The 14,484-nt window shown below is 40.6% G+C and overlaps 1 protein-coding gene and 1 long non-coding RNA gene across 5 annotated transcripts in view; one reads left to right on the forward strand and one right to left on the reverse strand.

Moving 5' to 3' along the window:
• Positions 1 to 14,484, forward strand: part of LOC133623189 (uncharacterized) — a 71,978-nt gene that overhangs the window by 32,466 nt on the left and 25,028 nt on the right. The window lies entirely within an intron of this gene.
• The window catches only part of tcf7l1b (transcription factor 7 like 1b), an 86,460-nt gene that overhangs the window by 4,139 nt on the left and 67,837 nt on the right, over positions 1 to 14,484 (reverse strand). For 2 of the 4 annotated variants that reach the window (XM_061986254.1, XM_061986252.1), the window contains 6 exons: positions 13,197 to 13,332; positions 10,027 to 10,129; positions 9,618 to 9,701; positions 3,513 to 3,656; positions 3,270 to 3,432; positions 3,068 to 3,175 (listed from right to left, as the gene is read on the reverse strand). In XM_061986254.1, coding sequence (XP_061842238.1) covers positions 3,068 to 3,175; positions 3,270 to 3,432; positions 3,513 to 3,656; positions 9,618 to 9,701; positions 10,027 to 10,129; positions 13,197 to 13,332 — 738 coding nt within the window. The remainder of the gene's footprint in view (positions 1 to 3,067; positions 3,176 to 3,269; positions 3,433 to 3,512; positions 3,657 to 9,617; positions 9,702 to 10,026; positions 10,130 to 13,196; positions 13,333 to 14,484) is intronic. The other 2 variants (XM_061986253.1, XM_061986255.2) reach the window with 1 other exon arrangement.

Here is a 14,484-nt window from a genome sequence, read left to right on the forward strand (position 1 = left end):
TTGCTATTGCTCTACACCATTTTGAATTTTACTATGTTTGTGATTGCACATTTGTACATTTTGGGACAGAGTTGTTAGAACGCTGGTTTTCAATATATTATTAAAGTTTGACTGAACTATCTGACTGTTTTTTTGACATTCACTTTAGCGCAGCGTTTTTTTGACATTCACTTTAGCGCAGCGTAGGCGCGGCTTTTAGTCCGGGGCGGCTTATTGGTGGACAAAATTATGAAATATGTAATTCATAGAAGGTGCGGCTAATAATCCGGTGCGCCTTATAGTGCGGAAAATACGGTAATCAAATGGTTCAACAACATCCAAGACAAACAACAGCACAACTTTATCTCCTTTGATATCGAAGAATTTTACCTTTCCATCACGCAAGACCTACTGACTCAAGCACTAGACTTCGCCTCAGACTACGACTCAATCACAGGCAACGAAAGAAACATCATCATCCACGCAAAAAACTCCATTCTCATCCACAACAGTACACCATGGCAAAAAAAGAACAATGCAACATTTGACGTCACTATGGGAAGTTTTGACGGAGCAGAAACGTGTGAACTCGTTGGGAGTTTCCTCCTCTCCCGGCTCGCTAGCCTCAATCTGAACCTTGGTATTTACCGTGATGACGGACTGGCAGTGTGTCGCGCCTCGCCAAGGAGCAGCGAGAATACCAAGAAGCGCATATGCCAAATTTTCAAAGAGAACGGCCTACGGATCACGATTGAAGCCAACAAGCAAACCGTCAACTTCCTTGACGTCACTTTCAACCTGAGAAATAACAGCTACCAACCATTCACGAAACCCAACACAACACTCCAATACGTGCACCATGACAGCAACCACCCACCCACCACCACGAAAAGAATACCTACCGGAATTAATAAAAGGCTATCGATGCTGTCATCTAGCAAAGCTGAATTTGACCAAGCAACCCCCCCGTACCAAAAAGCCCTTGATGAAAGCGGATACAATTTCACCCTCACCTATGAACCCACGCCAGGAAACCAGCCAAAAAAGAACAGAAAACGAAACGACATCATCTGGTACAACCCCCCATACAGCAAAAACGTCTCAACTAACATTGGACACAAATTCCTCAATCTGATTGACAAACACTTTCCCAAAGACAACACCCTAAGAAAAGTATTCAACAAGAACAACATTAAATTGAGCTACAGCTGTATGAACAATATACGACAAATCATCTCAAACCACAACAAAACAATTGCAAATGAGCCGTCGGCCCCCGGACAGAGCGACTCCAAAACCAACAAAGGCTGTAACTGTCGAAAGAAACCTGATTGCCCTCTCAACGGGGGGTGCTTACAAACATCAGTTGTCTACCAATCTAAGGTAATACGCAAGGACATTAACACATCCGACACATATGTAGGATTAACCGAGGGAGAATTCAAAACCAGATGGAACAATCACAAGGCTTCTTTCAGGAACCAAAACCTGCGGAATACCACAGAACTCAGCAAACACATTTGGGACCTCAAAGACAATAATGTTGAATATTCAATAACATGGCAAATTCTTGCATCCAGCACACCTTACAATAGTGGTAATAAAAGATGCAACCTATGCTTGAAAGAGAAACTGTTTATTATTTACCGTCCAGACCTGTCATCCCTCAACAAGCGCAGCGAAATTGTAACAGCATGCCGCCACAGACGGAAACACCTCCTAGGTAACACATGAGCCAATCACCATGCCCCTACGCCAGCCAGTACCCACCCACTCTGTGCCCTATATAAACCATGGTATGTGAATGCTCCCATTAAAATCTCCTGATGATTGAGGGAACCCCCCCTCATGAAACAGGCCTGTAGAGATGAAATAGTCTTGTGATTTTTTTTCCCACACATACATATATATATATATATATATATATATATATATATATATATATATATATATATATAAAATAAATACTTGAATTTCAGTGTTCATTTATTTACACATATACACACACATAACACTCATCTACTCATTGTTGAGTTAAGGGTTGAATTGTCCATCCTTGTTCTATTCTCTGTCACTATTTTTCGAACCATGCTGAACACCCTCTCTGATGATGCATTGCTGTGTGGCACGCACAAAAGTGCCTTCATCAAATGCACTAGATGGCAGTATTGTCCTGTTTAAGAGTGTCACAAACATTGCTGTTTACGGCAGACGAACTGCTTTACGGTAGACGAAAACGTGACTGCTGTTGTTGTGTGTTGTTGCCACGCTGGGAGGACGTTAATGAAACTGCCAAACAATAAACCCACATAAGAAACCAAGAACTCGCCCTCGATCATTCTACAGTAATAACGTGATTGGGCAGGCACGCTGTTTATGTTGTGGGAAAGCGGACTCAGGTCCGCATGGACCTGAGTCCGCCTGAATTTCGGGAGATTTTCGGGAGAAAATTTGTCACGGGAGGTTTTCAGGAGAGGCGCTGAATTTCGGGAGTCTCCCGGAAAATCCGGGAGGGTTGGCAAGTATGCTAAATCGGCCCATGTATGATGTCTCTAGGCGTGTTTTCATGCAATGTCATAAAGCTAGCTTCTTTAGCATTAGCTAATATGCTAACACATTTATGTGTTAATATTAATAACTTACAATGGCATTCTTTTTGTATTACTTCAATTGTGTAAATTCACCAAAATGCAACCGCCGACGTATTGAGTCTGTTTCGCTGATTGGAGAGCTAGCTTCCGCCTTTAGTGGGTTTATGACGATGACGATTTTTTGTTTGATCAGCCGTTTTCTAAAATTGAGTGGGTACAGCTTATATACTAGTGCGCTGTATAGTCCAGAAAAAATAGTATGTTACCGGTATGATATATTTCGTCATATTTTCTGGTTAAGCCTGTTGATTAATTCAAGCAGTGCTGCCAGCAAGCCGGAGGCTTGTGTATCGTTCAAAATGTTTTAAAAGACGCTAATACTCGGTGGACCACCACACTATTTGACAACCTTAAACGATTAATCGAAGCAAAATAATATAAATAGAAGATCTAGAATATACAATTAAAAATATAACTAATTTATTTATTCTACTCACATAGTTATCTCTTGCTGACCATCCTGGGTAAAGCTGGGAATGTAGTTGCCTTTCTTTTCTAGCCAACTCATAGTATTTGGCTTGTTCCTCTCTCGATAGGGAATGCCACTGCGGACAAAAAAGAGAACATATATCAAAGGTTTAGCCAAAATCCCACTGGAAAAAAGATAAAAACACATTCATGTCTGTCAGTGCCACTCACCCGTCTTCCAAGGATCTGGTTGATGGCAGCACTCTCCTTCAGAGTGCACTCTGCCACTACTTTGGCTCTCATCTCCTTCATATACAGCATGAAAGCATTCAGAGGCTTTTTGATATGAGGCTTCTTGTCCTCCTCTTTTTTGGGAGGCATGGGAGATTTCCTGCTGATGCAAAACATTGAAGAGATGATATTAACAATGTGGTCGGTGAAGGAAAGGAAGAAAGATAGTGAAATTCATCTTACGCATGCATTGAGTGGACGGTGTGGTCGCAATTGGGCTCCTGCTTGATGGCTGGTGACACAATGGCAGGATGGGGAATGCCAGTCTGGTGGAGGCTGTGGGGTGGTGGAGACACCATGTGAGGGGAGAAACGACTGGACACCAAGCTGAGGGGCGAAAAGGGAAACAATTATGTTAACATGCCAAATATCTGCCCTCTATCCCCTTTGACAGTATCTCAGTATATATGTCTAGACTAAATTTATACGTACAATGAGTTAAACGCTTGCTTTTTTGTTCAAATAAAGCCCCTTTATTCAGCAGTGGTTAGAGAACGCAAAGTGTGTTGTTACCATGGCGACAGCATGGCCATGACACCTGAAACCACTTTCCTTACCATGTTCCAGACCAGCCAGAAAGAGTGTTCATACAGCTTTCCACAAAGAACACCTTTTTTAAAGTATCTCTCAATTTTTTCCAATTCTTTATACAAAAGAGCACTGTGAGAGAAATCATGCACCACGACATAACTATCATGAGGTCCGGTTCTATGGGACAATCATTCAATGTTAAGTCTTTAACGATGTTGCATTTATCATTGCAGACAATACACACAGCAGCATTGTTACTCACACGAGTTAAAGCCAGAGTCAGCAGCTTTATCTTAAAATGCACGCAACACTGACTCAGCATTAGCCTAAATATGGAGGTTGTTTCGGCAATTCGGGAATTATTTGGTGACTTGACGGTTTGAATAAATGCAGTCTATATTAAAGTGTGTCAAGTGATATGCTACTGTAAATATTATTGCAATATTATACCAAGCTATTTTCTGGAGTCAAGTTTCTAAATAAAGATTGTAAGTACATCTTAAGGACTGATATACCACCATTTAAAATTACAATTATTTCAAATGTACATTCAGCAGTGGTTAAAATACATGTAAACTGAGAAGTCAGGATGACAGTGTGTTCTTAAATATCTATACACTACATTCCCCAGATAGCTAAGCACCTTAGACAGAAACAAGAAGTAGGTCTGAGCTATGTGAGAGGATGACAATTGTGCCGTTTAAGCAGTAAAGAGTTGATGTATTGTTACACATAGCTGTTCCTGCTTCATCTACACAAGAAACAAATATATGTGTTGCTTAGACCAGTGTTTTTCAACCTTTTTTGAGCCAAGGCACATTTTTTGCGTTGAAAAAATGCAGAAGCACACCACCAGCAGAAATCATTAAAAAACAAAACTCAGTTGACAGTAAAAAGTTGTTGTTGCAATTGTTCGATATGACTTTAAAGCATAACCAAGCATGCATCACTATAGCTCTTGTCTCAAAGTAAGTGTACTGTCACCACCTGTCACATCACACCCTGACTTATTTGGACTTTTTTGCTGTTTTCCTGTGTGTAGTGTTTTACTTCTTGTCTTGCGCTCCTATTTTGATGGCTTTTTCTCTTTTTTTGGTATTTTCCTGTAGCAGTTTCATGTCTTCCTTTGAGCGATATTTCCCACATCTACTTTGTTTTAGCAATCAAGAATATTTCAGTTGTTTTTATCCTTCTTTGTGGGGACATTGTTGATTGTCATGTCATGTTCGGATGTACATTGTGGATGCCATCTTTGCTCCACAGTAAGTCTTTGCTGTCGTCCAGCATTCTGTTTTTGTTTACTTTGTAGCCAGTTCTGTTTTAGTCTCGTTCTGCATAGCCTTCCCTAAGTTTCAATGCCTTTTCTTAGGGGCACTCACCTTTTGTTTATTTTTGGTTTAAGCATTAGACACCTTTTGACCTCCATGCTGCCTCCCGCTGTTTCCCACATCTACAAAGCAATTAGCTACCGGCTGCCACCTACTGATATGGAAGAGTATTACACGGTTACTCTGCCGAGCTCTAGACAGCACCGACACTCAACAACAACACATCATTTGCAGACTATAAATATTGGTTTGCAAAAAATATTTTTAACCCAAATAAGTGAAATTACATAATCTCCCACGGCACACCAGACAGTATCTCACGGCACACTAGTGTGCCGCGGCACAGTGGTTGAAAAACACTGGTTTAGACGCAAATGAGCACTCCTCAGAGACAAATTCAATGGGGATGAAAATGACACTAACTGGTCAAAATGTGCAGTGAGGTTGCGGACATTGGACAAAGTTTTGGACACCATTATTTGCGAGGATTAGTTGAATTTGCATGAATTGGCACTATCCCGACATCGCAAAAACTTAAATGGACAGTACATCACATTTTCATCGATTTGGATTAGTAAACAATTTGGCAGACATGAAAATATTTTCTTTGTATTTTACAAATACTTGGCATAGGTTTCAGCGGAAACCCTTTGTTTACTTTTTAAATAACACCTCAAAGCTACATTTACATTTTGAGGGATGGTCAGAGTTTACTCGGATGTAGTATGTTGGTTCAGATGAGCTGATTCATTGTCAGCCCTTTTATCTCCCCAATATGTGTGCATGTTGTTGAGCGTTTCAGAAAATTGGCATAGCCACACACCTTTAGCGTCGGAAAAAAGAGAAAAACTGTTGAATGTCAATCATTTCTTCAATCTTTTTAGGAGAACGTATTTTTGATAGCCTTAAGGCTGGAATATACTCTCAGGTCGTGTAGCTTGCGTTCCCCGACGGCGTCTTGTTTGATTTATAGTTCTTTTGTGGGGGGTGGTGCCAAACTTGAAATTCTCTTCCAAAACACTATGGGGCAGTGTGTCCAGAAGGAGCAACTGCAGCTGTTGTTGACTTGATACTGTGTGTTTTCTTCCTGTGAAGAGTATACACTGAACCACAACATCAACTATTATTATCTGCAACGCTATTCGGGACATAGGACAACAGAGAGCTAACATGTAATTGTAAATAAACAAAACTGTTAATTAACCATTGTAAGTTAACGACATGCTGGTGTTAATCTGTATGGTCATGTTCAGAGTTCACAAATGTTACCGTACCTGAAAGATTATTGACGCATAATGAGAAGTGTTGTGTGTGACAGAAAAAGACACGTGCGCACGAGAAAAAATATGTGTCGGAATTGAACATGTTAGCACAAGGTTGACAATAAAAGTTGAAAAGAGTGTCGTACGTTGTGACTTGTTCTGGGCGCAACAACACAATACGCTGAAAAACGACATACACAGTAATTATTTTAAGGGCACATCGAGATATTAAGTACACAATATCAGTTGTCATGCAATTGTTTAATCACTGTTGTTTCATTTCATACAATAATTTGTGCATTTCAAGCACAAAGTCTGCTCGCCTGTGTTCAGGGACCTTCCTCGGCAAAAACTACAAAGTAACGCGTTACTGTAACGCCGTTAGTTTCGGCGGTAACTAGTAATCTAACGCATTATTTTTTATATTCAGTAACTCCGTTACCGTTACTACATGGTGCGTTACTGCGTTATTTTACGTGATTTTTTGTGTAGTATCGGTTAGAAACAGAAAATCTGAGTGTGTTTTATTGCAGCGCTGCAGTGTCTTCCTTCTGATTCTTCCTCCATCACAAGCCGGAGAGAGACACGCGCTCTGTGTGTGGGTGTGGGGAGGGAGGGGAGTGGGGGCGTGTCTGATAATGGCGGAGCTGCGTCGAGTTTGTCTAATATGTAGATATTCTCACTACTTTTCTTTTGTCGACCACAAAGAAAAGAACATTTTATTTAAATGTAAGTTGTGTCTTGGATCAAAGATCCCATCTACTGCCCAAAACAGCAATTCAAATCTGTTGAAACATCTACAAAAGCAACATGCTTCGACGAAGCCAGTAAAGAGAGAAACAGACTCCGATGCCACTTCCCCTCCACCACCACCACTTAAGGATTGACTCTGTCTCTGCTCATCATTCAGCACTGAAGGTACACACACTCTGTCAATTCTCTTATATACTCTTTCATTCTAGACTTCTAGAGTGTTTGATTATCACATCACTCTAAATGTATAGACTATAAAGTTCACAAACATAAAGAGGGATGCTAGTGGGCCAGGCCGATCTTTCTTTTTCTCTAAACTAAAACTGGGGAAATGTGTAGAGTGTTCTGGGCTTCAGACATGATTTTGTTTCAGAATTCCTTGAGAAAAAAACGCCCGGTTAGGCTTTGTGTATGTAGTGTGTGCCTTCCTTGGTTTACAGCTATGTTGTTATTATGCTGTTTGTTACTTATGTATGTTATGTTGCAGCTATTTAAAATAGCTTTGTCAATTTGTTCTGGCCCGAAACAAATCGGCCCTTTGAAACATATCTTTGTCTTTGTGTGTTGTATGTAGACCACATTGCTTAGCAGAGTTCAGTGATGCAAATCAAGTTGATCAACAGATTGTATTATTCTCCAGTGCAATAACAGTACTGAAATGAAGGCTAAAAGGGCATTAATGGGAGCTTTAAAAAAAAAAAAGAAGAAAAAGTAACTAAATAGTTACTTTTCACAGTAACGCATTACTTTTTGGTGTAAGGAACTGAGTTAGTAACTGAGTTACTTTTGAAATAAAGTAACTAGTAACTGTAACTAGTTACTGGTTTTTAGTAACTAACCCAACACTGCCAATCACAGCTTTGCGTTGTGCGTCGCCGGCGATGCGAAACTAGGATTTTTGGGAGGTGCACGTAGGTTACGCGTGAGGCTAAGCAGGGGGAGGGGTGACGACAGCAAGCTACGCGACGCGAGAGTATACACCATACCATACCATACCAACTTTATTTATAAAGCCCTTTAAAAACAAGCACAGTTGAAAAACAAAGGCACACCAGGCTTTACTTGTCTTTGTAGTCAGTGGCAATACAGAATCTGACATTACAGCCCCTGCCAAAAGTCACATAAGGACATAGTAACTTAAAATGTCATATCACTGTATTTCCAATCAATTGTTTTAAAAAAATGTTAACCCAACATCAACAACTTGGAGTATCAAGACATTCTTGTTGCCAATTACATTCCAAATCACCTGAAAGAGCAATTTCTTAAGCAGAATAGCGCTCCTTCAAATATTTCAGCCTCCGCATTAAACTTAAAACGGAGATGGTCAAAGTGCATCAAGATTGTCCAGTTTGGTTACCAGACATTAAGTTAAGTTAAAGTTAAAGTACCAATGATTTAACCCATCCCCTTGATCAACCCCTGTGAGGTGAGGGGAGCAGTGGGCAGCAGCGGTGCCGTGCCCGAGAATAATTTTTGGTGATTTAACCCCCAATTCCAACCCTTGATGCTAAATGCCAAGCAGGGAGGTAATGGGTCCTACTTTTTATAGTCTTTGGTATGACTCGGCTGGGGTTTGAACCTACCGATCTCAGGGCGGACAATCTCACCACTAGGCCACTGAGTAGGTGTTAACAATGTTGAGCATGTCTGGTGTAAGATGGATGAAGAGACTTGAAAGATGAAACCAAATAATTTTAGTGAACTTTGATAAACTTTCTATGCCTTTCCAGATGATTTTAGCAATAAATCATTTGAGTGATTGCCAAGACATTTGAATACAGGCCTCCAAGTTCATAAGAGTCATCAACAGTATTTATTGTTTTTACCAAAGCACCGAGACTTAATGATATGTTATCTAAAAAAGCCTTTTTTTAGATATATGTGTGCGAGTTCTAGCTATTAGGCTGTTCGAGTTTTTATCTTTATTTTTTTTAATGCACTGTAGCACTTTGATGTTGTTTGCTTAATGTAAAGTGCTTTTACAAATAATACATATTATTATTATTCATTGTTATCCGTTATTGTAGCATGTTTAGTTTTTCAAAGTAAAATATCATTCTACATAACATTATTTTTGTGTACAACAATACTTTTGTCCAAGTACAGTCTTAAAACTTAATGAAGGATACAAAACTAATTTTTTGTATGTTGAGCATTCTCTAAATGTGTTTACCTCTTATACAAGCCATTTCTGAGTTCAAATGATCAACTAAAAGCCAAGTTATTATTTGTTGTTTCTACAACTTGGATAAGCAACAAGACTTTTGTAAGGGACTGTTTATAATTTGCTGCCTTCTTAGTTTAACCACATCAGTACTTGAACAATCAAATAGCACACCTGCCAATTATAAGCAGATATAAGATTTCTCCCTTTTGGAAGTTATTGGTGGTGTTCAAATCTATCTACTCACCTGGACATGGATGCATTCATTGCTAGTGCTGGATAGGGGTGACGGAATCCCCCTGGAGGAATGGAGTACATGTGCTGGCCCTGCCTGGAAGATAGTGAGAAGGAGAGAGAGTGAGGGAAATGTGAGGTGGATCACACACAGCTCACAGCAAACCCAGCAGAACTAATCCCCTACTCATCAACTCAAATCCCTTGCTTGTGGAAAAGCACCGTGGCAATTGATTCCAGGAGTACTGGAATAATTCATAATTGTTCATTGTTTACTGTGGGTAACTTTGAAATTACCATTATTATTATTTGGTCATGGATAACTTTACTCAGAGTCCAAAGCATTGTTGATTAAGCTTAGTGATCCAACAATGAGCACTTCTCAAAAAATGTTCAGCTTTTAGACATGAGAAGACACTTACTGCGGCATCAGCCAGCCGAGGGGGTGGGCGATGGAACCAACGGCACTTGGGGACAAGGGGTAGTACGGAGAGAGTTCTGATGGGTGTGGTGTCCGAGGTATACCTACAGATGCCACGGACACAAGAAAAAACAAGCGTTAAAAATGCAGTACATGTACATACTGTTTACTCGTAAAGAGAGCTAATTAATGCTACATTTGTAAACTAACTTAACAGAGCCCAATATATGGACACATTTTATTGCCATAATGTCATACATGAACTTTTTAGAATGTTTTAATTGACTGCACGTCATTTATTTGCTTTAAACTTGGTATCAATTTTATCTAAAGTATCGTCTGGGTTTTGAAATTTGCCACCGAGCCCACCAGTCGGCATCTCCTCACTCAGTTTTGCACTGACGTATGCATTAACCTGGGGCCTCACGTATTAGGCGTGCTCACACAAAAAAAACCTGGCAGACTATACGCCTTTTTTCACGGCAAAGTGGAGGTTTATCAAGATTGAACTGAACGTGGAAATGTGCGGCGCGTCACACCGACTTCATGCTTCGCGTATACACATTTGTACATGACTTTGGCGACATACAGGTGGTCGTTCGGGCTTTGCGAACATTTTGTAAAATATCGAGACATGGAAACAAAATGTGCTTTTTCGCCAATGCATTTAATTTTTTATATTCATATTTGTGAGGACGTCTATTAATTTATGTAGGCAATCATTTCGCCACTAATTGCTGTCACGATGTGTTCCTTTGACTAGGGCACAGCTTGGCTAGTCGGGCTGACAGTTGCAGCCGCCAAGGGTTGCGGCACATTAATGGCACTAGAGACGGTGGAAGAATGGCCCGACTTTGTGTCACGTGGCTGCTACCGCAAGTAGGTGCCCTGTGTTCTAATAATTAAATTGCGTAATCAAACAAGAGTCAAAGTATTTTGTATCATTTTTGATATGCTGGCATCTTAAATGTAAAATATTTCAAAACAAATATTACATCATTTAGCGGACATGAAATCATATTTATATTGGGGGTAATCAGAGGCACCAACACGTTCCCCCACCTTTTCTAATGTTTTGTGTATCATTGCCACGATTCTCTTTTGAAACGGGGTGAGCACTATTTTATCCCTGGTCCCCTCGCCTGTTTTGGCCATGCACATCATCTTCTTCACCTTCTTCCTGATGTAGTGCCATTTACAGTATTTCTTATTTGCCCCTGTGTGCGGTTCTCTGACTCCACAGCATTGGCAGCCTCACACATTTTATCCCACTCAACCCTCTTTTGTTCGCTGGAAATGCCAGAAAGAATCACCTCCTACTCCTTGGCAGTGAATTCTGATTGGGCAGAGTGTCGCATCCCAGGCACGTGGCTAATTTAAATAGGATTTGCGTATGTAAATGGGGGTGTGGCCAGTCACTCAAACATGTGCACTCAATTCCACATTGATTGGGATGTAAAAAGTAAATGTGCTTGGATTAATGCATGCGTGCACTTTAATACATCAGAAACGGTTTGTACATGCACCGTTTTCTGCATTACACATACACCATTTTACAGTATGAAATCGATGCAACTCTTAATACACCATTGACCATGATGAGGGGCCTCGAGTAACCATTCAAGATTAAGGTAAAGGAGCATTTACATTTACAATTACGTGATTTAATCTGCGCATACACATGATTAATGCAATATTTTTTTTGTAATTAATCACATGAAGTAACTCGTTATTTTTGAAAGACGAAGACGTGTGAATAAACACAGTACACACCTGTTACCTGCAATAAGAACATACGTTTTTTAAAGGGGAACATTATCACAATTTCAGAATTGTTAAAACCATTAAAAATCAGTTCCCAGAGGCTTATTATATTTTTCGAAGTTTTTTTCAAAATTTTACCCATCACGCAATATCCCTAAAACAAGCTTCAAAGTGCCTGATTTTAACCATCGTTATAAACACCCGTCCATTTTCCTGTGACGTCACATAGTGAAGCCAACACAAACAAACATGGCGGAAAGAACAGCAAGCTATAGCGACATTAGCTCGGATTCAGACTCGGATTTCAGCGGCTTAAGCGATTCAACAGAGATGTATTGAAACGGATGGTTGTAGTGTGGAGGCAGGTAGCGAAAACGAAATTGAAGAAGAAACTGAAGCTATTGAGCCATATCGGTTTGAACCGTATGCAAGCAAAACCGACGAAAACGACACGGGAGAAAGCGAGGACGAATTCGGCGATCGCCTTCTAACCAACGATTGGTATGTGTTTGTTTGGCATTAAAGGAAACTAACAACTATGAACTAGGTTTACAGCATATGAAATACATTTGGCAACAACATGCACTTTGAGAGTGCAGACAGCCCAATTTTCATCAATTAATATATTCTGTAGACATACCCTCATCCGCGCTCTTTTCCTGAAAGCTGATCTGTCCAGTTTTGGAGTTGATGTCAGCAGGCCAGGGAAGCTAGGGTCGATAGGGGGTTTAGCTCGCTCGTCTGCGGGAACAAACTGCCGCCATTGCTTGCCGTGCTACCGAGGTCCTTTGTCCCTGAATTGCTCACACACTCCGGCAGATTCAATGGGGGTCTGGCGGCAGATTTCTTTGACTTTATCGTTGGAAATGCATCTGCTTTGAGTGTCGCAGGATATCCACACATTCTTGCCATTTCTGTCGTAGCATAGCTTTCGTCGGTAAAGTGTGCAGAACAAACGTCCAATTTCTTGCCACTTTCGCATCTTTGGGCCACTGGTGCAACTTGAATCCGTCCCTGTTTGTGTTGTTACACCCTCCGACAACACACCGACGAGGCATGATGTCTCCAAGGTACGGAAAACAGTCGAAAAAACGGAAAATAACAGCTGATTTGACTCGGTGTTTGAGAAAATGTCGGATTGCTTCCCGATGTGACGCCACGTTGTGACGTCATTGCTCCGAGAGCGAATATTAGAAAGGCGTTTAATTCGCCAAAATTCACCCATTTAGAGTTCGGAAATCGGTTAAAAATGTTTTTTTGTAACATCAAGGTATATATTGACGCTTAGATAGGTCTGGTGATAATGTTCCCCTTTAACTAATGACCTGACATAAATATGTTTTATTTTAATTTGAATTCAACCGTTTTATTATATTAAATGCATTAATTTCATTTTGAGTGACATACCTGTCTTTGGGTCGAGTATTTCTGGAGAGAGGTGTGATGGTGGCGTGCCAGGAGAAAAGTGTTCATTGCTATAGGTGATGAGGGGCGTCAGCGGGTGGACATGGTGGGCATGCTGCACTACAGGAACTTTATTGGACTGTTGATACAAGAAAAAAAAATATTTAGGAGATGATTTTTGACAATCATTACTTCAAAAACAGACATGATATGCTTGTAGCTACTCAATATTGTGCACAAAACATTGCATCTGTTGGGTGTTGTTTGATAAACATCAAAAGAAGAGTTATTCATTTGTGAAAGGCATGTGTTCGACTGCTTCTCTCATGCAATCTGGATCAAAACCAAGGGACACTTAAAAAGTTTTTCAGACACATGCCAAAACCATTACATTCATTTAGCTGAGGAAAGAACTGTTTGTGCAGTCCAACTAGAAAAACAACAGCACCACTAAGTCCAAACGTCACACCAGTAACCCACAAACACAATTGCGCAAAGGTAAACTTCATGCCGGTAAACAACTGGAGACATCCTCTCCCACTCAGTCTGACAGCAGTCAGTTGACAGATATGTGGGAAATTGACCCGAATGGATGGATTATACTGACACATTCTACTACGACCCATAGCTCACAAAAACACTCCAAGTTTAGACAAACGCAACACTTATGGAGAACACTTAGTCCTGAGAAAAAAACCTGCTTTTGCTTGCAGCTCTTGCATTGTTCTTTTTTTTCACACACATATTGCATCATAATGACGAAAGGAGATCTTTTAGACAAGATCTGACTAGCGTTACCACTCCGATGAGGATGAAGCAAATAACAACAACCAGCGTCTCTATTTTCATTAGGCAGCGCTCAGCCTAGCAGTCATTTCCCCTTGCTGCCTGCTGAATAGAGCACTTGTTGGCTCAACTTGTCACATGGGAGGGTCAAGGGGAGTGGGGGGGAGAAAAGAGTCTTGTTCCTCCAGACTAACCTTTCTTCAACATCCCTCCCCACCCCCTTCCCAACCTCTCGTTTCTCCAGCGTGGTCTGCAGTGAAACAAGGTTTGCATTGAGCCATTTGTACACTCTCTTGCTTCACTCTGCTTAGAATTGTTCCAAATGTTGGCCATGCTACTTTTTTCTGCTGTATTTATGGACGGGCCAGCCTTTTCCTCCTTTTAAATCATAAGCAAAGTGGTTTCTGCGATGTCAAAAGCACACTTTGATTCTGCTGATGCCATATGGAGAAGAAAATATTTACGGGTGTTGAACATGGCTATATTAAGATCACTTTGCTCAGGG

Source organism: Nerophis lumbriciformis, linkage group LG12 (genome assembly GCF_033978685.3).
Source record: "Nerophis lumbriciformis linkage group LG12, RoL_Nlum_v2.1, whole genome shotgun sequence".
Taxonomy (NCBI): domain Eukaryota; kingdom Metazoa; phylum Chordata; class Actinopteri; order Syngnathiformes; family Syngnathidae; genus Nerophis; species Nerophis lumbriciformis.